The sequence below is a fragment of the Culicoides brevitarsis genome, chromosome 2, assembly GCF_036172545.1.
Source record: "Culicoides brevitarsis isolate CSIRO-B50_1 chromosome 2, AGI_CSIRO_Cbre_v1, whole genome shotgun sequence".
NCBI lineage: Eukaryota > Metazoa > Arthropoda > Insecta > Diptera > Ceratopogonidae > Culicoides > Culicoides brevitarsis.
In genome coordinates, this window is record NC_087086.1 from 9,384,697 (window position 1) to 9,408,596 (window position 23,900).

General features: G+C 27.5%; 5 protein-coding genes across 6 annotated transcripts; all 5 read left to right on the plus strand.

Moving 5' to 3' along the window:
* The first annotated feature begins 383 nt into the window (after positions 1-383).
* On the plus strand, positions 384-1,714 carry LOC134831907 (leucine-rich repeat transmembrane neuronal protein 1-like). Its single transcript, XM_063845746.1, has 2 exons — positions 384-566; positions 991-1,714. Exons 1-2 carry the CDS (start codon positions 458-460, stop codon positions 1,710-1,712), a joined length of 831 nt encoding a protein of 276 aa, XP_063701816.1. The 5' UTR covers positions 384-457; the 3' UTR covers positions 1,713-1,714.
* Positions 1,715-2,607: 893 nt separating this feature from the next.
* LOC134828468 (CLIP domain-containing serine protease B4-like) lies at positions 2,608-3,549 on the plus strand. Its single transcript, XM_063841446.1, has 2 exons — positions 2,608-2,710; positions 2,771-3,549. The coding sequence occupies exons 1-2, from the start codon at positions 2,608-2,610 to the stop codon at positions 3,547-3,549; spliced, it is 882 nt and encodes a 293-aa protein (XP_063697516.1).
* Positions 3,550-4,632: 1,083 nt separating this feature from the next.
* Positions 4,633-5,721, plus strand: LOC134829358 (trypsin-1-like). The gene is made up of 2 exons (XM_063842406.1): positions 4,633-4,778; positions 4,844-5,721. Exons 1-2 carry the CDS (start codon positions 4,694-4,696, stop codon positions 5,599-5,601), a joined length of 843 nt encoding a protein of 280 aa, XP_063698476.1. The 5' UTR covers positions 4,633-4,693; the 3' UTR covers positions 5,602-5,721.
* Positions 5,722-5,747: 26 nt separating this feature from the next.
* LOC134829357 (collagenase-like) lies at positions 5,748-8,618 on the plus strand. The gene is made up of 3 exons (XM_063842405.1): positions 5,748-5,845; positions 6,505-6,580; positions 7,591-8,618. Exons 1-3 carry the CDS (start codon positions 5,822-5,824, stop codon positions 8,487-8,489), a joined length of 999 nt encoding a protein of 332 aa, XP_063698475.1. The 5' UTR covers positions 5,748-5,821; the 3' UTR covers positions 8,490-8,618.
* Positions 8,619-8,799: 181 nt separating this feature from the next.
* Positions 8,800-23,027, plus strand: LOC134829355 (MAGUK p55 subfamily member 7). Of its 2 annotated transcripts, XM_063842403.1 has the most exons (11): positions 8,800-9,219; positions 12,141-12,421; positions 17,273-17,454; positions 18,074-18,169; positions 18,236-18,367; positions 20,198-20,227; positions 20,961-21,128; positions 21,191-21,509; positions 21,788-21,964; positions 22,023-22,366; positions 22,427-23,027. In XM_063842403.1, the coding sequence occupies exons 2-11, from the start codon at positions 12,379-12,381 to the stop codon at positions 22,601-22,603; spliced, it is 1,668 nt and encodes a 555-aa protein (XP_063698473.1). In that variant the 5' UTR covers positions 8,800-9,219; positions 12,141-12,378; the 3' UTR covers positions 22,604-23,027. The 2 variants fall into 2 exon arrangements, with proteins under 2 accessions (XP_063698473.1, XP_063698474.1); XM_063842404.1 differs by lacking the exon at positions 20,198-20,227.
* The last annotated feature ends 873 nt before the right edge of the window (positions 23,028-23,900 follow it).

Genomic DNA, 23,900 nt, shown 5'->3' on the forward strand with positions numbered 1-23,900 from the left:
TTTAATATTTTTATTTTAATTTTATTAATTTAATTTTAATTTATTTTTTCATAAAAAATATTTTTTTTTTTTTATTTTAATTTTTTTTTTAATTTTAAATATAAAAGAATAATAAAAAAATTATTTAAAAAATTTTTATAAATATTTATCAAAAAGCGCTCAAATAAAATTTTCAATAAAATATTATTTTTCTCACTGCATCTCGTCACATTTACATCTTCTCCCGTACAGATCTTTGGCGACAAATAGCCGATTTTGACCTGTGCGAGACCTGAGGCAGTCGTCATTTCATTCGTGCATGAAATTGAATTGAATTTAAATCATTTTTGACGAAAACGCAATTTTTTTCATGACGATGCATGAATCAGTCTTCCAAGGGTCTTCGAAGAAAAAAGACGTTTATTTACGAAAATTAGACAAAAAAAGACACTGAGAAAAGAGAGCGCCAAGTCAGATAATGTGCAAGTACGTGCTTGTCACGACAGTAATTTTTCTCATTTGTTCCATCATTGTCGGGGGATATTTTTTGTGGATTTCTGTTTTTGGGAAGCGTGAATGTCACAGAGGTAAATATTATTTTTGTAAATTAATTAATTAAATATTTTAAATTATTTTAAAATTAAAAACAATTAATTAAAATATTTAATTAATTTTTTTTATAACTAAAATTTTTAATTTAATTTTTTTTACATTATTATTTTTTTTTTTTTTAAATAAATAAAAAATAAATTTTTTCTATTAATTTTAAAAAATATTTAAATTAAAAAAAAATTTAAAAAATTTTAATAAATTAAATAAATTTTTTTATATACCTAATTAAAATATTTAATTCATTTTTTTACATTCAAATAATTTTTTTTAATAAATTATTTTTTTTTAATTTTTTATGTAAAAAAAAATTAAATTAAAATTTTTATTAAAAAAAAATTAAATAAAATTTAAATTATATTTTAAAAATAATAAATTTTTTAATTAATTTTTTTTTTTCAGATTCTGACCCTCCCATCTACAAATGCAGTACAACAGTCCACATTTTCGGATGGAAAGAATGCAGTTTCAAAAATATCTGCTTGGATGCTCGTCACACAAATTTCGTACCTGAAAGCGACTTTGTCCCTGAAAACAATACAAGTCTCGATCTCGGAGGCGGATCTGGCTCGAAAATGCACACTCTCACATCCGACATTTGCAATAAATTTCCCGTTGTCACCATTTATCGAGCAAGCATGCTCGGCTTGACGATGATCCACGGGAACGCCTTCAAAAATTGCAAAAATCTCGAAAAACTTAATTTGGGTTACAACTCGCTGACACACCTTCCTCGAAATGTCTTCGAGTCAAACACGGAAATGAAGTATCTTTACTTGTATTTTAACCGTTTACGCGAAATTGATCCAGGAATCTTCAAAACGCTTCAGAAACTCGAAAAATTACATCTTGAAGGAAATTCTTTAATTTCGCTGAATTTGCGGCAATTTCCTCTTATGCCGTATTTACGTTCCTTGTTTTTGCATCAAAACCAACTGCGAGTCTTGGAAGTCAAAAGGATCGCGAAGAAATTTCCGCGTTTGGGGTACTTAAGTTTGTGTGATAACGCGTTTATTATTGGAACAGATCTGCACACATTGCTGGAATATTTTAACGAAAGACATGTCGATACAGATCTGAGATATTGTTTAAGTGAAAAAGTTGAAAGTGACATATTTAAATAAATTGTTGATTAATTTTATGAAAGATTTTCTGATTGGATTTAAATTTTGAAAGGGGTTCATTTACTAAAACTTGTTTTTTTTAAAGAAAGGGGAATTGAAGTAAGTATTTCACAATTTGATGAAAAGTTAAAGTATTGAAAATTTAAACATCGACTTTGAAGAAATTGAACAAACGTGTAACTTAAAATCTTATGAACGTAAAATCTTAAGTCAAGTAATTTTTTATGAATCATCGAATAATTTTTGCTCAAATTTATTTAATAATATCCAATGAGAAGAGAGCTTAATTTGTTTTACTGAAATTTTTTTTTACAAATTAAAAAAAAAATAATGATTCTTGAAAAATATGACTTAAGGTATGACTTAAGATCCTTACGTTCATAAATTAAAGTTACACGTTTAGTCATTTTTTAAAATTATCAGATTTTTGGTATCAAAAAATTTTTAATTGTTTAAAAATTTTCCAAAAGAAATATGAAATTCTTGACTTTTTGCCTCTTTTAATTCGAATTTGAAATTTGAAAAAAAAAATTAAAATTGGTAAAAAATCAGAATTTCCGATTACTTTTGGAAAATTTATAAACCATTTAATTTTTTTTTTTTTATGTATTAAATCTGATAGTATTAAAATTTTATGAAAATATATCATATCAAGGAACTTTCAATCAATATGGGAAAAAACGTTCTTTACGTCATAACTTTCAGAAACAATAAAATTTTGTAAAATTTCCTGAACTATAACCTCATTACTTCGCTTCATAGTCTTACTTTGTACGTCATTTCGATGAAACTTTTTTTTACTCACTATAAGTAACGCATTGCACTTAAGTTTTATAAGCAGTCTTTCTGCAAAAGTCAACTTCAAACCAACTGCCTGATTGAATTTTAGCTAAAAATGGCAAAAGTACTTAAAATATCTTTTAATATTTTCCTAATTTCTCATTGTTTAAATTTAATTTTTGGAAAACCTTTTATATCAACATTAACGAAAAGAAATGGTAAGTTTTTTCTTTAAATTTGTAATTTTCAGCTTAATTTCTGAAATTTCTTCTTTACAGCCATCAATGGAGATTTTCCCTTCATGATCTACTTAACAATTCAAAAAACGATGGGAAACACTTTTATGTGTGGCGGTTCAATTCTCACAAGAAATTTCGGTCTCACAGCTGCCCATTGCCTAACATATCAGCAAGATAACAAAACTCACATGGCACAAAGTGCTACTGCTTTCATGGGACTTACTGATTTAACACTTGATGAAACGCACGAAGTATCGCGTAGCATCACAGAGATGATCATTCACGAAAACTACCAGATTTTCGGCGATAATGATTACACTTTTAACGACATTGCCGTGTTTCGGTTTAACAGTTCTATTGATTTTTGTCAATTTGTGCAACCAATCACGTTGCCTGAGAGTGATGCGAGCTACACAAATGAGTTTGTTACAGGCATGGGTTGGGGAGTCACCGAAAAGAGCAGAGTCTCGGAAGAATTGTTCTTTGATGCATCACGGATCAAGACCCATCAAGATTGTGTGAGGGATTACCGGAAAATTGGTTTTGAAGTAAATGAAAATATGATTTGTGTTGAGCCGTCAATTGCTTGTTTCGGAGACTCTGGAGGACCATTGGTTTTGACGAATACTTCGGTAATTGTGGGAATTGTGAGTTTTAGTTCAGTAGAGGTCTTTGGATCTTGCAATAATAATCCGTTGAAGGCAGATGTATATACGAGAGTCTCGGCTTATGTCAATTGGATCAAGAAAAATGTTGGAAGAACTGAAGTTTGGCTGCCGTTTGGAACGAAGAAAGATGTAAAGTGTCTCAGGCAGTAATATTTAGCAGCAATAAAGTGTCACGTATAAAAGTTCCTATTAAGGTTAAAACAACAAACGTTTTCCGATTTCCTCCCATTTGATTTTTTGCAACGGAAGTTTGAGAAAGTTCAGTTGTTGGATTACCTCTAATTAATTTTTATGTTTAAATTTTCTTTTGACTGGACTTATGTGTTATTCGTTCGACTTTTTTTTTGTTGATGTCAGGTCCATCTTGCGATGATTTGGGCAGGTATACTTTTAAACGTTCACATTTATTGCACTTTTCACGAAATTCAGAGCGTTTCTTTTAAATTCATGAATATTATCACAGTCTGTTTCATATTGCTTCGACATTTCATTAAAGAGTCTGACACCGTTGTACCACACTGAATGTTGTTCATTGAACGAAATTGCTTGTCTTGGTCTCAAATGCGCATTATTTCTTAAATTATATGGCTGTATGTCGCACACTTTTTCAATATTCACAGCCAGGTAATTCGGAAGTTGATTCTTTGTTGCCTTATAAATTGGTATTAAAACATTAAACGATATACGTTGATAAACACTTAACAAATTAGTTTCTTGTAACATTCGACAAACACTGCTTTCTATATTTCCGTGCGTCAAGATTCTTAATGCTCTATTTTGTATTTTCTGTATTCAAACTGTTGTACAAGCAATGATAGTTTTTTCACTAAGATGATTTTTATGTTTCAAAAAATCACGGGTTGTGAAATTTTTTGAAGATGGTTCACATCACCCGATCTCATCAAAAAATAAATGGTATGAGATTTTTTGATGGTTAGTTAGGTCTAAAGTAGTCGAAAAAATCTAAATTTAAAAATTCTGGAACGAGCTTATGAGATTTTAGAAACTTTTCAGTGCATTCGAGTATACTGCAACCCTTCGCTAAAATTTTCATGAACTTTCATTAAAATGATCTCCTTGACAGAAAAAATGTTCATGTAATTTCCCCTTAAAAGTACATATTCTAATTGTACTCATTCTTATTGAGTTCATTTTGATAATTTCTCGCCAACTGCATAATATTTAAAGGGCGTTTAGCTGATGCACGAGAATTTCACAATCATCGCAAATTTAGTTCTTTTTCATCCGTTTTTCAGTTCAGTTCAGTTTGTTTGATAAAAATATTCCCATAAAAATGATAAAAAATCATATTTTGTTACTTTTTGGAATTCTCAATTTCTTCAATGGGAGTTTTGGATTGCTTCATACTGAAAAATTTGGTAAAATATAATTAAAATAAAAAAAGTTTATCTTAAAAAAAAATTACTTATCTCTTTATTTTTAGCTGAACCTTCACAATTTCCGTTTATGATCAACTTGCGAACATTCCATTCATATTTTCAATCCATGTGCGGAGGTTCAATTGTGAACACCAAATTCGGCTTGACTGCAGCTCATTGTGTTTCAAAAAAATTATTCGGTCCAACTAGAGCAGTTGCTCTTATGGGCATCGTCGATCGCTTTTCTGAAGGAACTCGCCGAAAAATCATCAAAATTATCGTTCATGAGGATTTTGAGACAGTTGGAAATCTGGATTACGGTTTGAATGACATCGCTCTTTTACAGTTCGAGTTTCCAATTGAATTTTCTTCTCTGATTCAACCAATCACGCTTCCGCCTTCAGGAAATATCACGTATCTCGGTGATAGTGTTACAGCTTTAGGATGGGGAGTCACAGCTCCGGGAAGTCAAGTGTCGAATCATCTTAAATACGCAGAAATGCGCGTCATTTCCAACGATGATTGCCAAGCGGAATACGATCGAGCATCGACCTTCAAGTGTAACGTAACGGAAACGATGTTATGTGTTGCGTCTTCGGAAAAGAATCCACAAGCAGGAGCATGTTCCGGAGACTCGGGAGGCCCAATTGTACTGACAAACACATCAACCATCGTCGGTATCTTCAGTTTTTCGTCAATGGATACAGGAAGCGATTGCGCCATTAAACCTGTGTTGTTGGATGTTTTTACGCGAGTTTCCAAGTATGTCGATTGGATAAAAACGAATGTCGAAGAAACATCAGCTAATGAAGTAGAAACGTAATTATTGACTTACTTAGTAATAAAAACAATGTGATTCAGAATAAATTTACGAATAAACTGATAACGAGCGATTTGTCATCTGAGCTGCGAGTGGCAATTTCGCTTTATCAGCATTTGTGACGCCAAAACACTTCGTTATTCGTGCGAAATATTTAGTCGTGTAGCGTAATTCGACGTTGCCAGAAGTGCGTGAGATTATTTTTGGGTTTTTTTAATATTTGATGGCAAAAATGGCAAAGTTACTCTCAATTTTTGTAAATATTTTCGTTTTAACGGAATTTTCTCTTCCGCCTTTAAAAATTTTGTATTCGGTTAAGCTTACAGTTTAGGATGAGTGTCGTCAACTTAAAGTCGAATCATCTTAAATTTACGCAGAAATGCGCGTCATTTCCAACGAATCCAATTTTTTTGAAATTCAAGCGGAATAAAAGGAAATTTTTGAAAATTTTGTAACGTTGTTATGTGTTGCTAAAAAAAGTCCACAAGACATTTCCGCTTAAGTTTACACAAACACATACAACCATTCGGAATTTCAGTTTTTCGAATGGAAATAAGCGATTGCGCCATTAAACCTGTGTTGTTGGATGTTTTTACGCGAGTTTCCAAGTATGTCGATTGGATAAAAACAAATGTCGAAGAAACATCAGCTAATGAAGTAGAAACGTAATTATTGACTTACTTCGTAATAAAAACAATGTGATTCAGAATAAATTTACGAATAAACTGATAACGAGCGATTTGTCATCTAAACTGCGAGTGGCAATTTCGTTTTATCAGCATTTGTGACGCCAAAACACTTCGTTATTCGTGCGAAATTCGTGTGGTAAATATTTAGTCGTTTAGCGTTATTCGACGTTGCCAGAAGTGCGTGAGATTATTTTTGGGTTTAAAAGGCAAAGTTAAGTCAATTTTTGTAAATATTTTCGTTTTAACGGAAGTCTTTCTCTTTGTGTTAGGGATGTCGCTTACGAATCAAAAAGGTGAGTTAAAATTTTGATTCTATGACTTAAGCTTAAGTTTACAAAACTTTTGTGAAAAATATGAAAAATATAAAACAGTCAAATTAAAGCCCTTAAGTAAACGTCTCAATAAAGTTGACTTTAAAGTCAAAAGTAAAAGTTTCTTAAGTTTATTTACTTTTACGTTAAGTAAAAGTTTAAGTCAATTAAGTCATCATTAAAATCTTTATTTTTCCAATAAATCCAAATTTTTTTGAAATTCAAAAAATTTTTTCATGAAAAAAAGGAAATTTTTGAAAAAATAGGTTTTTAATGTTGACTTAAACTTTGACTTAAGTAAAAGTAAATAAACTTAAGAACTTTACTTTTGACTTTAAATTTAAAAGTCAACTTAATTGAGACTTTTATTTAAGCAAGAGCTTTAAGTTTTTTTTTTTTTGACTGAAAGTTTTTCTGACCCTGACTTAAACTAAAACTTACAAAACTTATGTGAACGATAAAGAATATTTTGACTTAAGCTTAAGTTTAAAAATCAATTGGTCAAAAAAAAATTCGTAAAAAATTTGATTCTTTTAAAAATTAAAAAAAAAATGTAAACTAAGTCAATAAAAATCATAAACTTAAAAACAACTTAAAGCTTAAACTTGAGTTAAAGTAATAAAAAACTTTAAAATTTTATTGATTTAAACTTTTTTTCAATAATAAGTCGAAATTTTCTATTTTTTGACATTTTTATACACAACTTTAGAGAAAAAAATTATTTTTTTAAGTTTTGGAAATCTACTGAATTAAGTCGCATTAAGTCAAACTTAAAAAAAAGTTTTTAATTAAAATAATTTTTTTTTCAAGAACTTATTGATTCCTTAACTTAATAATTAGCTTAAGTCAAAATACTTCAAATTTTTTTACTAAAGGTTTAGATTTCAGAATTTTTGACTTAAACTTAAAACTTAAAGACTTGTTTTAAATTTTAAGTTTAAGTAACAAGTTTAAATAAAAAAAAATACTAACCTCAAAAATTATTTTTTCAGCTACCGTTGGACAATTTCCCTACATGATCTACTTAACGATCCTAAAATCCCCGGGAAACAGTTTTTCCTGTGGCGGCTCCCTTCTCACCCGTAATTTCGGGCTCACAGCTGCTCATTGCCTGACTTTTGAGCAAGACAATAAGACTCAAATGGCAGAAGCTGCTCATGCCTTCATGGGCATCGTTGACTTGATGGGTCCCGAAGAATTTGAAATCTACCGAAAAGTAACAGAAATGATCATCCACGAAAACTACCAAATATTTGGCGATCAAGATTACACTTTTCACGACATTGCGCTCATCCGTTTTGAGTCCCCTGTGGATTTTTGTTCGCGCGTTCAACCGATAACGCTGCCAGATGGTCAAATCAGAACCAGATCGTTCGTAAAAGCTTTTGTCACTGGCATGGGTTGGGGCATGACAACATCTGGTTTCACATCGACAGATTTGCTGTATGCAACTTCTATGATAATTAACAACAAAAAGTGTCAAAAAAAGTACAATCGTGCAGAGAAAAATTACGTCATTACCGAGGAAATGATTTGTGTTGTTCCAGCTGGCAGCAATCCACGAGCGGGAGCTTGTATGGGAGATTCTGGAGGACCCCTGATCTTATATGGCACTTCAATTCTCGTCGGAATCGCGAGTTGGACTGAAGTTCAAGAGAATTGCACGAAAAAATTCCCGGATGCGTTCACGAGAGTGACAAAATACATCGATTGGATCAAGGAACACGTGGATGAAAGTGACATTTGGTACAAATATGGCGAACATAACCAAACACAAGAATGTCCTAAAAGCATTCCTGAACCAATAGAAACTACTGAAGTTAGTTCAACGCCTGAAAAGTCGAATACTGTTGCCGTTTTCAATCATATAACAACTCAAATATCAATTTAATTCAAAAAATTGCGATAAAAAACGACTTTTTTATTAACATTTAATTTTGAGACGACTGAAAATGATAAATTTCGTACACCTCCATCTTTGATTCGAAGATTGAACTAAATTTATCATTTTCATTCGTCTCAAAAAACTTGAATTAGCGAAACAACAATTCATTGAATCAGCAAACCGCAAATTTTGAACGGGTTTTTCATTGAATTTTCACAATTTTCCCCCTTTAATGAAAATTTATCAATTTCAAACGTCTCAAAACTACGATTCCGATTATTCCGTAGCGTATGTTTGTACTCCAAATAATAAAAAAGATTTTCATTTCATATATCAAGTCAACTCAAAACATAAAACAACGTCGTCTGTCGTCTCGTTCAGTGTTTGACCATCTTTTCTCTCTTAATGAACTCTGAAAAAAAAAATAAAATAAGAAATTTACAGAAAAAGAGAAGAAAATACACACACACACAAAGCCAAAGTATATAAGAAAATATTTTGTTAAAAGAGGAAAAATAGAACGAAAAATTTTCTTTTAATTTTCATTTCATTTTCATCCAAAATAAAAATTATTGTGGTGCAAAAATTAATAAAATTGTGCTAAAAAAATAATAAAAAATTGAAAAATAATGAAAAATTATTGATAAAAAAATTTAAAAAATCAAAAATAATAATCAAGGTTGAAAAAAAGTGTAAAAAAAAATTTTTTTTCGGATTAAATTTGCAACTTTAAAAGGTAAGTCAACAAAAAAAGTAGTGGAATTCCCATCAGGAAATGCTGGCAAGGACCGTCACACACACACACACAAGGACAGTAAATGTGACAACATTGCTTTATTGATTTTTCCATACACTTCACTCACTATCATTCTGACTCCCTCCCCTGTGTTCTCTACTCTGTTGAATATTTTTATCACAAGGACCTGCTCTTATGTAATTAAAGGAAATTGAATTGCAAGTCAATCAGATTTTTTTTTTTTTGCATTTCCTCATAAAAAAAAATTGCGAAAAAAAAATTCTATTAATAAAAACACAGAAAAAATGCAACAAAATTTAATAAAATGCAGTGACCTTGTGTGCCGTTCGTTGTTCAATGCACGCTTGAACGATCAAAAAGTGACCAAAAATAAACGAGAAATTACTTTCGCGACAGACAATTCCACGATTTTTAGGCTGTTTTCGTGACTGCGAGTTCACTGACTTGCTTTCTCGACGTCAAAATGAAACAAAATATTTTTTTTTTTTGATTGAAATCATAATTCACACGAATAAATATTCCATAGAATTTTTTTTTTCGTTATTTGAGCTTTTTTTCGTGTCAGCAAGTTTATATCCGTTGTTCTAAAATGCCACAAAAGCCGGTTAAGTGAACGGATTTTTTTTAATCGCATTAAAAAATGATTTTTTTTATGGGATTTGACATGAAAAGCCGGCAAATTACGTTTTTTTTCTGCAAAAATAGTCAATTTTCGATGAGTTTTGACGAAAAATCTGAATTAATTTCAATTAGCTTCATGCATATTCAATTACCGAGTGAGAGAGTAAATATTGTTCGACAACATTTCTGTTGATATGTTTTGAATTAACCCAGAAAACGAGTGATTTATAAATAAATATGTTTTTTTAGACGAGGTCAGTGGGTCAGTGTCTCCAATTAGCTCATCATTATGGAGATTTTTTTTTTTTTTTTTTTTTTTGAAAAATTGAAAAAGAGAATTTTACACGTGTGAGAATTTTTTTTAAAAAGAAACATCTGTCGATAAAAAGTTTTATCTTCTCTCACTTGTTGTTTTTTTTATAAGTTCTTTTTTTTCATGAAAAATGGAAAAATATTTGTTTAGCTTTCCTGCAGCTATCTGATGAGAATCTACATGCAAACGACTGGAATCTATAAATAAACGTTGAATCAATTCTTTTGTTGTAAATTTTTCCATTATTTATTCATAATATTTTATGTTAAAAATGTTGCTTTCATGAATTTTTAGTGCATTTTTTTTTGTTTGTTACAAAGTGCTTTGAAAGTTTTGTATATTTTGTCGTTAATTTTTCTCAAATGGGTTTTTGATTGATTTTTTTTTAGATGAAATTTTAGGCTCGATTTTAGATAAAAAAAAAATTAAAAAAAAATAATTAAAATAAAAAAATATAATAAAAATAATTAAAAGTTTTATTAAATTTTTATATTTAATTTGAGAAAATAAATAATTTTTTTTTTAATTTCAAAATTTTTTTTATAGTTTTTGTATAATTTAAATTAAATTTTTACTCATCTATGAATTTTTTAAATATTATTAAAATTAATTAAAATAAAATAAAATCAAAAAAAAAATAAAATAAAATAATTAAAATAAAATTATTATTTATTAAAATTAAATTAAATTTAAAATATTCTGAATTTAATTTTTTAATAATTTAAAATGAGATATTTTAGGTTTATTTTTTTTTTTAACAGAACTTTTTTAAAACCATTTATTAAATTTTTAATTTTCTCAAACAAAATTCCACAAATTTCAGAATTTCACTAAAGATTTTTTTAATTTCTATTTTTTTTCAAAAAAAAAAAATAAAATAAAAAAAATAAATAAAAAATAAAAATAAATAAAACAAAAATAAATAAATAAATGACGGGTTTTCTTAAAATAAAAGCTTTAAAAAATAAAAAAAATCAATCAAAGAATAATTTTTAATTAATAAATATATTTTTTTTAAATAATAAATAATTAAAATTTATTAAAATAAATTAAATTTATTTTTTAAATTTATTGAAATTATTTTTAAAAAATTATTTCATTAATTTTTAAAATTTTATTGATTATTTTTTTTAATCAGACAATTATTTTTAATTTATTATTAAGTATTTAAACTTTTGCAACTGATTTAAATCCTGAAATTATTTTTATTTAAGTTAACTGTTTACAAAATTAAAAAAAAATATTAAAATATTGACTTTTGTACTTATGTTCAAAAAAAAATTGATTTTTACAAAAAATATGGAATTTTTTTCCTTTTGAGATATCATTTTCAAAAGAAATTTATCAAAAAAAATCATCACACATAATTAAATGACGCAAAAACCTGCAAATCATCACATTTCATTCAACATTAATTTACATCAGACAAATTCCATTGAAACCTCTGACATCTAAATATTTTCATATGTTCCACGAATTTCTCCGATATAAATATCATAATAAAAATAATTATTTATCAACTCACGTTCCATAACACAAAAAAAAATAAAATCCTCTAATATTAACAAACAATTTACTCCGAATCGTTTGTTTATTCGTTCTCCATCAGTTCGGTTCACTTTTTCGCAATGAACTGATAAATGTTTGTTTTGACATCAACTGACCAGTAAATAATTAAAAGTTTCAACGATGTTTATTTAAAGTTTGTTCGAATGGTTTATTGAAAAACCGATAGTTCTGTTAAATGAAAATAGACAGAAATTTGCGGAGAATGAGAGAAAATCGACCAAAAATGATCAAAAAATAAAAAAACAGGTGTGAGAAAAATTTTCTTGAATCTCTTAAAAATTCTCTCAATAATTTTTTTTTTTGTATTGTACTGAAAATTTATGAGATTTTACGTATTTTATGCCACATGCCAACCCGGTTCTCAAAAAAAAAAAAAATTTTTTTTTTCTTCTTACAGCAACTGTTTGGCGGCGAGACAACGAGAGACACCGAGCACAAAAATAAACTTTTTACGTTAAATTTTTCCTTCAGTTTTTCTGTTGTGTTTTTTTTTATTGTTTGTTGTTTCGTTTCACGTAATTTTCCTGCACACCATAGCACAGCGCACCAACGACGAACAACAATAATAATTTTATTGCGGCAATCCATTACTTAATCTAAAGGAATTTTTTCGTTTTTTGGAGTGTTTTTAAAATATGACTGCGACGATTATGGCAAATGACATGCCGTTTGATCCAGGTAAGTAATTTCTTAATTTTTTTTCGTTCCTTATCGATCGTTTTCTTCGTCTTCGTTTGTCTCCCGCGAGAGAACTTTCTTAATTTACATGGAAATTACATCGTTGCCAGATTTTGTCATGCAAGAACAACAAAAAAAAATGGAAAAGTTTATTTGCACGTTTTATCGAGTTGATGATCATCGTCGAGTTGCCTGAACTGCCAGTTGCTTGAATAAATTTTACATCTCAATGTTTATCCCCGGGCACGTTGTCGTTTGCTTTTTTTTTCTCGGATCACTTGTCTCAGTGCTCGCAATCGATAATGATGTCGTGTGCGGTGCTTTTACGATGCGACCGAAATATTTAATAATAATAATTGTCTCTACTTGTTGTCAGATGTTTTGCGAGTTCATTTTTTATGTTTGAGTAGGTTGGTGATTTTTTTGCTGAATTAACGTTTGCATTTTGTGGCGATTTTTTCTTTGACACTTTTAGCGACAAAAAAGTTTATTTCCAATCTCGAAATTAAGTGTTCCATGATGAAAATTGTTGTTGAGAGAAGAGCAGCAACTAAAAAAAAAATAAATTAAAATTAAAAAAAAATTTTTTGAACCAAATTTAAAAAAAAAATTATCTAAACAAATATTTTTTAAAAAATTATTTTTAAATTTTAATTTAATTAATTTAAATTTTTTTTATAATTTTAATTAATTTTTTTTTAAAAATTTTAATTTAAATTAATTTTTAAAAATAATTTATTTTCGAAAAATTTTTTAAAATTTATAATATGAAGCTATTTTAAAATTTATTAAATTTAAATTTTCTTTTCATTTAGTCTTTTTAATTTTAAAATTAAATTTAATTTTTTAAATTTAATTTGCTTTATTTAAAGTTTTATTTAATTTTAATTATTTTGAATTTTATTAAAAATTATTATTTTTTAAAAAAAAAAAAAAAAAAAATTATATTGAAAAAATATTAAAATAATTATGTAAAAAAAATTATTTTCAAAATAATTTTTATATATTTTTTAAAATTTAAAAAAAATATCAGAAGAAAAAGAATTATTTATAAATCGATTTTTTTTTATTTTTTTAAATTTCATTTAGAATATTTTTAAATTTTTATAAATTAAAAATTTTCCAATTTTTAAATTAAATTTTTTGAAATACGAAAAATATTTTTAAAAAATCTTCAAATTTAAATTGCAAAAAAAAAATCGATTAATTTTTTAAATATTTTTTTGAATATATTTTTTGCGTAATTTTTTATATATTTTTTTTTTCATGTGGTTCAAAAATGATAACTAAAGTATTATAAAATTTTCTTAATAAATTCGTAAAAAAACAGAAAATTTAAAAAAAAAATTTTTTTTCAAGAAATCTCACAAAAACTCACATGTCAATAATACCATAGCTCCCTTAATTTTGGTAAACGGCACCGAATACAACGTCACTCCCGCGACACAAGGCGGCATCTCCTCAAAATACGTATTTTTCAGCTTTTGCAAGATCCCCGATTCGTCAGCTTTCAACAAACCAATCATAAAAACGCGCGAATATTGACTATGTTTCTTCATGGCAAAGTACTGCGGCGTATAAATGACCATTTTCTTCTTCACTTCACAGATCTCATCAGGCGTAAATGTCCTCTTAATCAATCCTTGAATATTCGAAGACTCTCCCGTGAACGCTACGGGACCATTTTTCATGTATTGCAAGCCCTCGTAGTAGTCATCGAACACGGCGATGGTTTTCTTATCCAACATTTTCGTGTTAAGATCGTCGGCGGTGTTGAAAAATTTCTCATTGTAATCCGGGCGATTCGAGGTTTCAAGTTGTTTCTAAAAAATTATTAAAAATTTCATGAAATTTGAATTTTTTCGAAAAAAATCAAAACTTACAAAGACAATTATCGCAATTCCCCACGTTGTGTATCGCGCCATGTGAATGTCGTTGTTCATCACGTCGTCCCGGCTTTCGAAAGGATCTTTGATGGGTGTCAAGATGACATTCAAAAGTTGTCCCGCATACAAATTCAGCACCATAATGACCAACAATTGACCAATAAACGTGATAATTCGTCGAAAAACGTGATGATAAGTGAGTGCGAGACCTTGACTTGCCACAATTGAGAAAACATGCACGATTGTCGAGTCATAAGTGATCAAATTATCCTTCAGTCCTTTCGGATAGAGCTTTAGACAAATTCCAATCAACGCAAATCCGAAAATGACACAAAGCCAGACTTGTTGATCGAACGGAATGAGAAAAGTAATTTTCTTTTCGCCATTTACGATGAGATCGGGCGTCACGCGATAGAACCAATCAACTCTGAAACAGAAAAAATTGTTAGTTTTCGCAGGAAATTGAATTAAAAATGAGGAAATTCACTTTAGTTGGAAACGAGTATGAATAAAATCGAATTCCTTCAAGCGACAAAGAGTGACAATTCCGCCTGTGGATGAGACATCGCTTTCGTTTCGTGTCAAAATTCCCAATCCGCCGGTACGAAGGCCGCGAATCCATGCTCCTGTGATGTCTTTGGCGATGCGATTCACGCGAGTTCTGAAAAAATATATTGAAATTTCAAATTTTTTATTTAAAAATAATTTTAAATTTGAAAAATTAAAAAAAAAAATTGTTAAAATTTTAACTTTTTTTTATTTACGATTAAATTTTAAAAAAATTAATTATTTTAAAATTAAATTTAATTTGTAAAATTAATTAATTAAAAAAAAATAAATAAAATAAAATAAAATAAATAATTAAATAAAAAAAAGTAAAATTAATTAAAGCTTAATTTTTTTATTAAATTTAATTTTTTTTTGATTGATTAAAATTAAAATTAAAAAAATAATTTTTAAAGTTGAAAAATTAAAAAAAAAAATGAAAATTCACCTTTTTTTCGTTTACGATTAAATTTAAAAAAAATTAATTATTTACAAAATTAAATTTAATTTGTTAAATTAATTAAAATTAATTTTTTTATATTTTTATTAAATTTAATTTCTTAAATTATTAACTAATTTTTAATTCATAAAAATTAAAATTAAAAAAATAATTTATACCTAATTAATTTTTTTTTTATTTACGATTAAATTTTAAAAAAATTAAATTTAATTTGTTAAATTAATTTTAAAATTCAAATTAAATTTTGTGAGCTAACAATTTCACATGAAATAATTAAAAAAAGTCAAAAAAGACAATTTTAATTTTTTTTTTTGAAAAATTTTAAATTTTTAATGATTTTTGAAGCGATACTTTCATTTAAATTAGTTCAAAAAAAAAAAATAAATAAATAAATAAAAATTTTACACTTTAAAAATTTTCAGATAATTTTTCGTCAAAAAACGTTCCCTACCTGAAGTTATATCGTTGTTTCAACACCAATCCCTGATTATGATGAAATTTCACAAGACTCAAAATGTCTTGACTTGTTCCCGGTTGCGTCATTCGCTGATCAAAATGTTCAATGGAATGATTTTTCGGACGTCTTGCGATCTAAAATTCATAGAAAATTTAAAAAAAAATCAACTTTCATCATTTCAAGCACTTACAACAATCGCTTGTCTCATAACAACTCCCTTAAAATCCCCGCGATACTCCTTCCGATACATCAACGGCAGCTGTTTCGTGATTTTCAACTCCTTTCCTGTCCATTCCGCGAATTCTGTAATAACCAATTCATATTGCAAGTGCCTTCCATAGCTGTAGACATCGACGAGCCGCGCACCAAAACCACCAATTTTCTCGATAAACGTAATTTGCGAGTTAATTTGGATGTGAAAGAGGTTTCCAAGTGCCTCGTTAGCGGTTTTATTGTCAAATCCGTCGATCAACCAGAAATAACTGGCGTTGAAATATTTCTCGTTGCACGATTTTTCAAGGAATTTCGATGAAATGCCCGAATCCACAAAAACTCCGATGGGAAAATTCGTCGGATGGAAAATATCGGCGGGCTGAAGGTCATTTTGGGAAGTTTCGATCCGTTCAACGTGAATGTCGACTGAAGAAAAGTTCAGCAGCAAGTCAAAAAAGCCATCAAAAGTATCGCTGACGAGAATTACGTGATAAACTGGATGAATTTTGGTGAAATATTGAAAAATTAGTGAAAGATCCGTCATGGTTTGAACATTTTTTATGAAAATTCCGACAAAAAGTATGAAGAAAATCATGTTTGCACTTCAATTTCAGGCGATTTCCGGTGAAAGACTGAAAAGAAAGCAAATATTTGAAGAAAAAAAAATATTTGACGTCATAATTACCTAATTGCAATGTCAAAATGTGACATTTTAAGCTTTTCACAGGAATCAGAAGTCACGTGACCATCGATTTTCACAATTTTCGTCGAAAAATTCGTACGAACACAAATTGACAAGCCAGCAAAATGCAGCCAAAAATTTTGTTTTATGTGTCTCATGGCGATACTCATCGAGAAATTGGGAAAAATCTGTAATAATAATAAATATTACATCGTACGTCGCACGCTACACTGAGTAATTTTCTACGAAATGGAAAGCCAACTCATACGAAGACGACGGAAAATTGATGTCTTGCTTTTTAAAATCATTAAAGTATTAATAAGTAATTTAGTATTGAACTGTAACGAGACTCGAACGCAAGTCGAGAGTAAAGAAAAAAATTTTAAATAATTTTTTTTTTTATTTTTTTTAATGGGTGATCGAAGTACCCGAAGTCGAAGTGCGGGATCGAGCAAAAAAGCAATTGGAAAAAAGGAAAAATATGTGAAAAAATCTACAGTCGCGGAGAAGGAATATCTCGAGTTTTACGATGAAGACGAAGAAAATTGTAGAAAAAAAAATATTTTTGCAAAATTTATGTTAAAATTGAATTTTTGATTTTTCGCAGTCCTTTCAAAACTCATTTCGTCCCTAAATGATGCGGAAACCCTATCTGGCGAATCAGATTTATTGTTTTTACGTACCTTATTGCAATCCAAGGAGCTAAATGCACTCGTGACTGTACATGGAAAAGTTGCCAAAATCGGAAAAGATGATCGACTTGCGCCTGTTTTGTCGGATTCGATGCAGGTGAGTTACTGAAATTAATTAAAATTTATTAAAATTTAATTATTTTGGTTATTATTTATTTAATAAAAATAATTTAATTTTATTGAAAGAAAATTTAATTAAAAATTTTATTTAAATTTAAAAATATTCTATAAATTTATTTATTTAATACTAAAAATTAAAATTTTTTAAAGTAATAATTTTATAAAAAAAAAATAAATTTAAATAAAATTTAAAAAAAAAAAATTAAATAAAAATTTTTATTAATAAAATAATTTTAATTTTTAAATTATTTATATTTAAAAATAAATATTTTTTTTTATTAAAATTTATTTAAATTCAATAAAATTATTTAAAAAATTGTATTTATTTCAAATTAATTTTTTTAAATTATAGTTTAAAAAAGTATTCAAAAAATAATTTCATTAAAAATGTAAAAAAAAAATAATTTAATTAATAAATTTAAAATAAATAAATTAATTAATTAATAAAAAATAATTTTATTAAAAAAAAACTTAAAATAAAAAAAAAATATTAAAATTTATTTAAATTCAACTAATTTTTAGCTATTTCATTTTTTTAATATTTATTTTTTCAGAAGAGAAAAAATTATAATATAAAAATAATTTTTCTTTCACAGGTTGCATTAGAAGTGCTTGAACTACTTGCACCCCGTTGTCTTATCTCACCGTTATGTAGAGAAATATTTCACTTGCTTCAAACGCCGCATTTACAAGTAAGCATCAAATTTGATTTCTTTCAATAAATTTTTTAATTAAATTTTTAAAAAATCCGTTTTTAGAGTCTCTTATGTGCTCACGATGCAATCGCTCAAAAGGATTTCTACCCACATTTGCCAGAAATCCCAGTAGAAGTCGACGAGACAGAACCAACGGTCAAAATTGTCCAACTAGTCAAAAGCAATGAACCACTTGTGAGTAAAATTTTCCTTTTTTCCAAGATTTTTCTCTTAAAAAATTAACAAAAAAATCATAAATTCATCATAAATCACCATCATCTTCTGCTTTTTAGTTTCATTTTTTCACACAAATTAGCGTTAAATGCCATATTTTAATCGATAATTCGCACATAAATTTATTACCCTCGTGAAATTCCTCATAAAATTTTTATTTGTCCTCGTTTTGTGATGTCGAAAGTAGAATTTTTTTCTTTTTTCTTCATGAATAGGTCAGATTCGCACACAGATCAAAAAAAAAATAAATAAAAATTTTAATTGCACCCTAGTTAATTTTTTTTTCGTTTTGTCTTTAAATAAATATGTTTGCGAAAAAAAAAAGAATTTAATAACTTGTGAAAATTTAGTATGCGAGGAAATTTTCGCTGCAATTTTCATCTCGTAAAACTATTTTCACACAAAATTTTTCGTACGTTCACGAGACGCAAAGTTTATAATTGAAAATTTATGCATAATTCGTGTTTGTTTTTGTTTCAATTTTATTTAGTCTGGCGAGATTGCACAATCCGTTGCATTTAGCCGACAGTTTCGTTAATGAAGTTTGTGGAAAATTTGAGGGAAAATTAAGCGACTGTTAGTGACGGATGTTGATCGGTTAGAAAAAAAAAGTTTTAAAATAAATTGAGGTTTTATCGACAATAAAAAAAGTTAAAAGTACTTTTAGATGGCATTTATTCATAGAATATTTTAAAATAGAATTTTAAATAGATTTTTAGCTAAAATAGTTAATAATTTTTATTAAAATTAGTGAAAATTGGCGATTTAAAACCAACATTTTTTTAATTAAAATAATTTTTAATTAATAATTTAATTAATCGATTATTTTTTAAAAATTAATTTAATTTTATAATTAAAAATAATTTTTGGCGTTAAAATTTTAGAACTTTAGATCTGAAAAAAATTGGCTTGAAATTATTTAAAAATTATGAATATTTAAAAAAATAAAATTATAAATAAAAAAAAATTAAATTAAAAATAAAATTAGTTGGCCTTTAGCGAAAAGGTGTATTTTATTAAAAAAATTAACACGTGACAAAAAATTCAAATTCATTGAAAATTAATAATTAAAATTGATGAAATAATAATAAAATTAATTATTTCGTCAAAAAAAGGTAAAAATTTTGCATAAAATTAAATAAAAAATTTGAAAATATTAAAAAAAAATAAAAATTAAAAAATTTCTTTGGTAGAACGAAGAAATTACGGGTCCATTAATTTTTCATAAAAAAATAAAAAAAAATTACAAAAAAAAAACATTTATTGTCAAATATTTACTTTTTGATAAAAAAATAATTATTAGACTTTTAGTAGAGTAAAATTTAGAAAATAAATTTAAAAAAAATTAAAATTAAAATAAAATTAAATTTTTAGTAGTAGATCATTAAATAAAAAAAATCATCAAACCATCCTTAAAGACAAAAATTTAAATAAAAAAATAATTCCAAAGAAGGAAAAAATCTTACTCCACTTAAATCCTCATAAAATATTTAATTTTCCGCTTTTGTTCGTCATTCATTTTTTTTTCTTTTATTTCCCTACATTTTTCTTTATTATTTTTCTGCAATCACATTCATCAAAATCCATCATCATCATCATTTTTAATTGTATTTACACAAATTTCCATCATTTCTTTGATGAATTTATTATTACTTGTTGTCCAATAAATCTAACTTAATTAATGCGAAACAACCAAAAATTGAACAAAATTAAGAAATTACACAAATTTATCATTTGAACAAAAATTCATATCTCTCATATATATAAAAATGCTGCCAATGTGCTATTTAGGAGCACACAACCAGTGCAGAACCCATAGTAGTAAGTGAATATTAACCTAATAATAATAATTTTAAATTTAGAAAACATATTTCGAGAGTCTTTTGTACTTTTTTTCTTATAAATATTTGTTCACCTATATATTCCTCTCTGTGTACAAAAAAAATTGCTTGTTGTATATTTTAGTTGGTTTAGATATAAATATTCATTTAGCGAGACGACAAAGAGAAAAGAAACAAAAATTGACAATTTTTCGTGTAATTTTATTCAAAATGTCTCTTTTTTCTTGTTCTTGCCTTGTTAATTAAAAACATGCGAAATTATTAGTTGCACACGCAAAAAAGTGTCCTGTCTCGAAAGAAAAAAAAAGTTTTTTCAATTGGATTACTATCTGACATTATTACGATAATGATGGCAGACTTCTTGAATTATTGCTTGTTTTCTTGGGTTTTCCTCATTTTCGTCGACAACATGTCGATTATTTTTGTAGGATAGCACACGAATCCATAGTTAAAGTTAGTAACCTTGATATCATTCGATAAATTATAATTTATGTCGCGTTTTTCTATTTTTTTTTTTTTTTTGTTTCAAAGAAGTCAGTATCATTTGCTGTAAGAAGGCCTAAAATTAAAAAAAAAATTGAGTATAGATGTCGCTTTTTGCCACAAAATATTTAAATAATTCACTTTAAATGTTTTCGGTGGGAATTTTTTTTAAATTTTTTTCAAGATTTTTCTAACTTTCTTTTATTTTTTCATTTTTTTGTCGAATTCAGGGTGCCACAATTAAAACAGAAGAAGAAACGGGTAAAATTGTAATTGCCCGCATTATGCATGGGGGCGCTGCTGATCGTTCGGGATTAATTCACGTTGGCGACGAGGTTATTGAAGTAAATGGCATTAATGTTGAAGGAAAGACTCCCGGAGATGTCCTTCAAATATTGGTAAGTTTTAAATTTTAATTTTTTTTTTTTAAATTTTTTGACATTTTTTTTTAATTTTTTAGCAAAATAGTGAAGGCACGATAACATTTAAGCTCGTACCTTCGGATTCGCGCATCGGTCAACGTGAAAGTAAAGTTCGTGTCAAAGCCTATTTCGACTACAATCCTGAAAATGATCCGTATATTCCGTGCAAAGAAGCTGGTTTGGGCTTCCAAAAGGGCGATGTACTTCACATTGTGTCGCAAGATGACGCTTATTGGTGGCAGGCACGCAAAGAAACCGAAAAAACAGCACGTGCTGGCTTAATTCCAAGTCGAGCGTTGCAAGAACGTCGCATTATCCACGAAAGAAATCAAATTCAAACAAATGGAGAATCAAAACGTAAGTTTAATTAAAGCGCCATCTATTGCATCATTTTTGAACTTTCATAAAAAACTGACCTCTATCATCGCTTTCTTTTACTAAATTTGCATGCTGCTCATTTCCTTTCATTTTTTCATTTTCATCATTCATAAAAATCATTCGAAATCATGTAGAAGGCTCGTGCGTATCCATTTGCTCGTCATTCGAAGAAAAATTTTTGCCCAGTTCCCCGTATCCAAGTAGGCAAGTCATGTGTTCCGGCACAAAAACTAAAAAAATTATGTACGATATGACAGAAAATGACGACTTTGATCGTGAGCTGATCGCAACGTATGACGAAGTAGCCAAATTATATCCGCGTCCCGGAAGTTATCGACCAATTGTGTTGATTGGACCGCCAGGCGTTGGTCGAAACGAGCTGAAAAGGCGATTGATAGCGAGAGATCCCGAAAAATATCGCAGTCCCGTGCCATGTAAGAATATTTTTTTATATTTTTAAATTTTTTTCTTAAAAATTTAATTTTTTTTCAGATACAACGCGCCCCGCTCGCCCCTATGAAGTGCCCGGACGCGAATATCTCTTTGTAACACGCGAAAAAATGGAAGCTGACATCGATGCCGGCAAATTTATCGAGCATGGCGAGTTCAGGGGACATCTTTACGGAACGTCAGCTGACAGTGTCAAGTCGATCATTCATGCGGGCTGCGTTTGTGTCATTTCGCCGCATTACACGGGCCTGAAGGCATTACGTACGCCGCAACTGAAACCCTTCGTGATTCACATTAAGACGCCGCCATTGGAGGAACTCAAGGAAACACGAACACAATCAAAGGCGAGATCGACATTTGATGAGACGTGCTCGAGGTCCTTCACGGTAAGGATTTTTTTTTAAATTTGTTTAAAAAAAAATTAAAAAATATTTTTTTTTTTGTAGGATGAGGAATTCGAAGACATGCTAAAACACGACAAACGCATCGAATTCTTGTACGGACATTATTTTGACGACGAAATCGTAAATGGCGACTTGGCAACTAGCTTAGAAAAACTAATAAAAATTGTAAATAGAGCGGAAACGGAGCCAAATTGGGCTCCCGTAGCTTGGGTGCAATAAAAAAAAAGTTTCAATAACAAAAAAAAAAACAAGGGGATAAAAATAAGTTTTTGTGCGTTAAAAAATTATATATGAAAAAATACGGGAAATTTAGCTATATTGCTTTAAAAAAAATAAATTAAAATAAAAAAGACAGTTATCCAATTAAAAACATTTAACAAAAAAAAAATAAATAAATATATCACAAAATAAAAAAAAATATATTTCGTAATAAATAAATCCCAATAATTTTTTTGATCGATCTGTGTATAAAATAAAAACTGATAAAATTTAGAGACAAACTACTGCCTTTAATAACTTTAATAAAAAAAATAAAACCCCTAAAATTACCATTTCCATGATGATATACAAATGAAAATTTAGGCCAAATCAGATCAAAAATCACTTTCTTATATAGAACATGAAAACACATACACACGTTACACTCACACACAAAATTTGTTCGTAAGTTAGAAAAGTTTATCTTTCTTATAAAAAAAAATATTAAATTTAAAAACTTGTAGAAAAAAAAATATTAAATAAATAAAGTAGAAGAGAGAATACAATAAATTGATAAGCAAATATTAAAAAATATAAAACGTTGTAAAAGTAATTAATGGAAAGGTTTATGGAAAAATCAAGTAATTTAGTTGAATAAAAAAAAATACAAAAATATTAATAAATAAAATATATTGAATTTTATTCATTTTTTTGATTAATTAAATTTTAACTTCATATTTTTGATTTTATTTTTTAAATTTTTTTTTATTTATTTAAAATTTTATTCATGGGTAAAAAAATAAGATAAAAATTAATTAAAAAAAAATAATTATAAAAAATAATAAAATTTTAATTTTATTTATTTAAAATTTTTTCCCATAGTTTTTTTAACCAAAATTTTATTTACATATTTTTTATAAATTCAAATTTTTTATTTATATTTCATTTCAGATTTTTTTTATTTTTGATAATAATTAATTAAAAAAAAAATAAACTGATTAAAAATAAATTTTTAATTTTTTTTTTGACAAAAAAAAATAATTTTTTTTTTCCATAGCACTCAAAAGTAATAAGACTTTTTTTAAAATTTCTGAAAAAAAGCTTTTCAAATGATTTTTAATAAGAAGGAAAAAAACTAATTTTAACATAAAAATATTATTTTTTTTAAATAATATTTTAAATTATTTTTTTATCTTATGATTTTACCCATGAATGAAAATTTTTAAAGCTTCAAAAATATTTTTTTCTAATATTCTTATCTTTTTTTTTTATTTAATTTTTAATAATTGTCTTTTTTTTAGAGCATACATTGCTGAAA

Excerpts from the sequence above, each read along its gene's own strand:
- LOC134831907 (XM_063845746.1), top strand. The coding sequence starts at position 458 with ATGTGCAAGTACGTGCTTGTCACGACAGTAATTTTTCTCATTTGTTCC. Across the intron at positions 567-990 it reads GAAGCGTGAATGTCACAGAG|ATTCTGACCCTCCCATCTAC; the intron begins GTAAATATTATT and ends TTTTTTTTTCAG.
- LOC134829358 (XM_063842406.1), top strand. The coding sequence starts at position 4,694 with ATGATAAAAAATCATATTTTGTTACTTTTTGGAATTCTCAATTTCTTC. Across the intron at positions 4,779-4,843 it reads GCTTCATACTGAAAAATTTG|CTGAACCTTCACAATTTCCG; the intron begins GTAAAATATAAT and ends CTTTATTTTTAG.
- LOC134829357 (XM_063842405.1), top strand. The coding sequence starts at position 5,822 with ATGGCAAAAATGGCAAAGTTACTC. Across the intron at positions 5,846-6,504 it reads CAAAAATGGCAAAGTTACTC|TCAATTTTTGTAAATATTTT; the intron begins TCAATTTTTGTA and ends GGCAAAGTTAAG. Across the intron at positions 6,581-7,590 it reads GTCGCTTACGAATCAAAAAG|CTACCGTTGGACAATTTCCC; the intron begins GTGAGTTAAAAT and ends TTATTTTTTCAG.
- LOC134828468 (XM_063841446.1), top strand. The coding sequence starts at position 2,608 with ATGGCAAAAGTACTTAAAATATCTTTTAATATTTTCCTAATTTCTCAT. Across the intron at positions 2,711-2,770 it reads AACATTAACGAAAAGAAATG|CCATCAATGGAGATTTTCCC; the intron begins GTAAGTTTTTTC and ends TCTTCTTTACAG.
- LOC134829355 (XM_063842403.1), top strand. The coding sequence starts at position 12,379 with ATGACTGCGACGATTATGGCAAATGACATGCCGTTTGATCCAG. Across the intron at positions 17,455-18,073 it reads TTTTGTCGGATTCGATGCAG|GTTGCATTAGAAGTGCTTGA; the intron begins GTGAGTTACTGA and ends TTTCTTTCACAG. Across the intron at positions 18,368-20,197 it reads TCAAAAGCAATGAACCACTT|GAGCACACAACCAGTGCAGA; the intron begins GTGAGTAAAATT and ends TGTGCTATTTAG.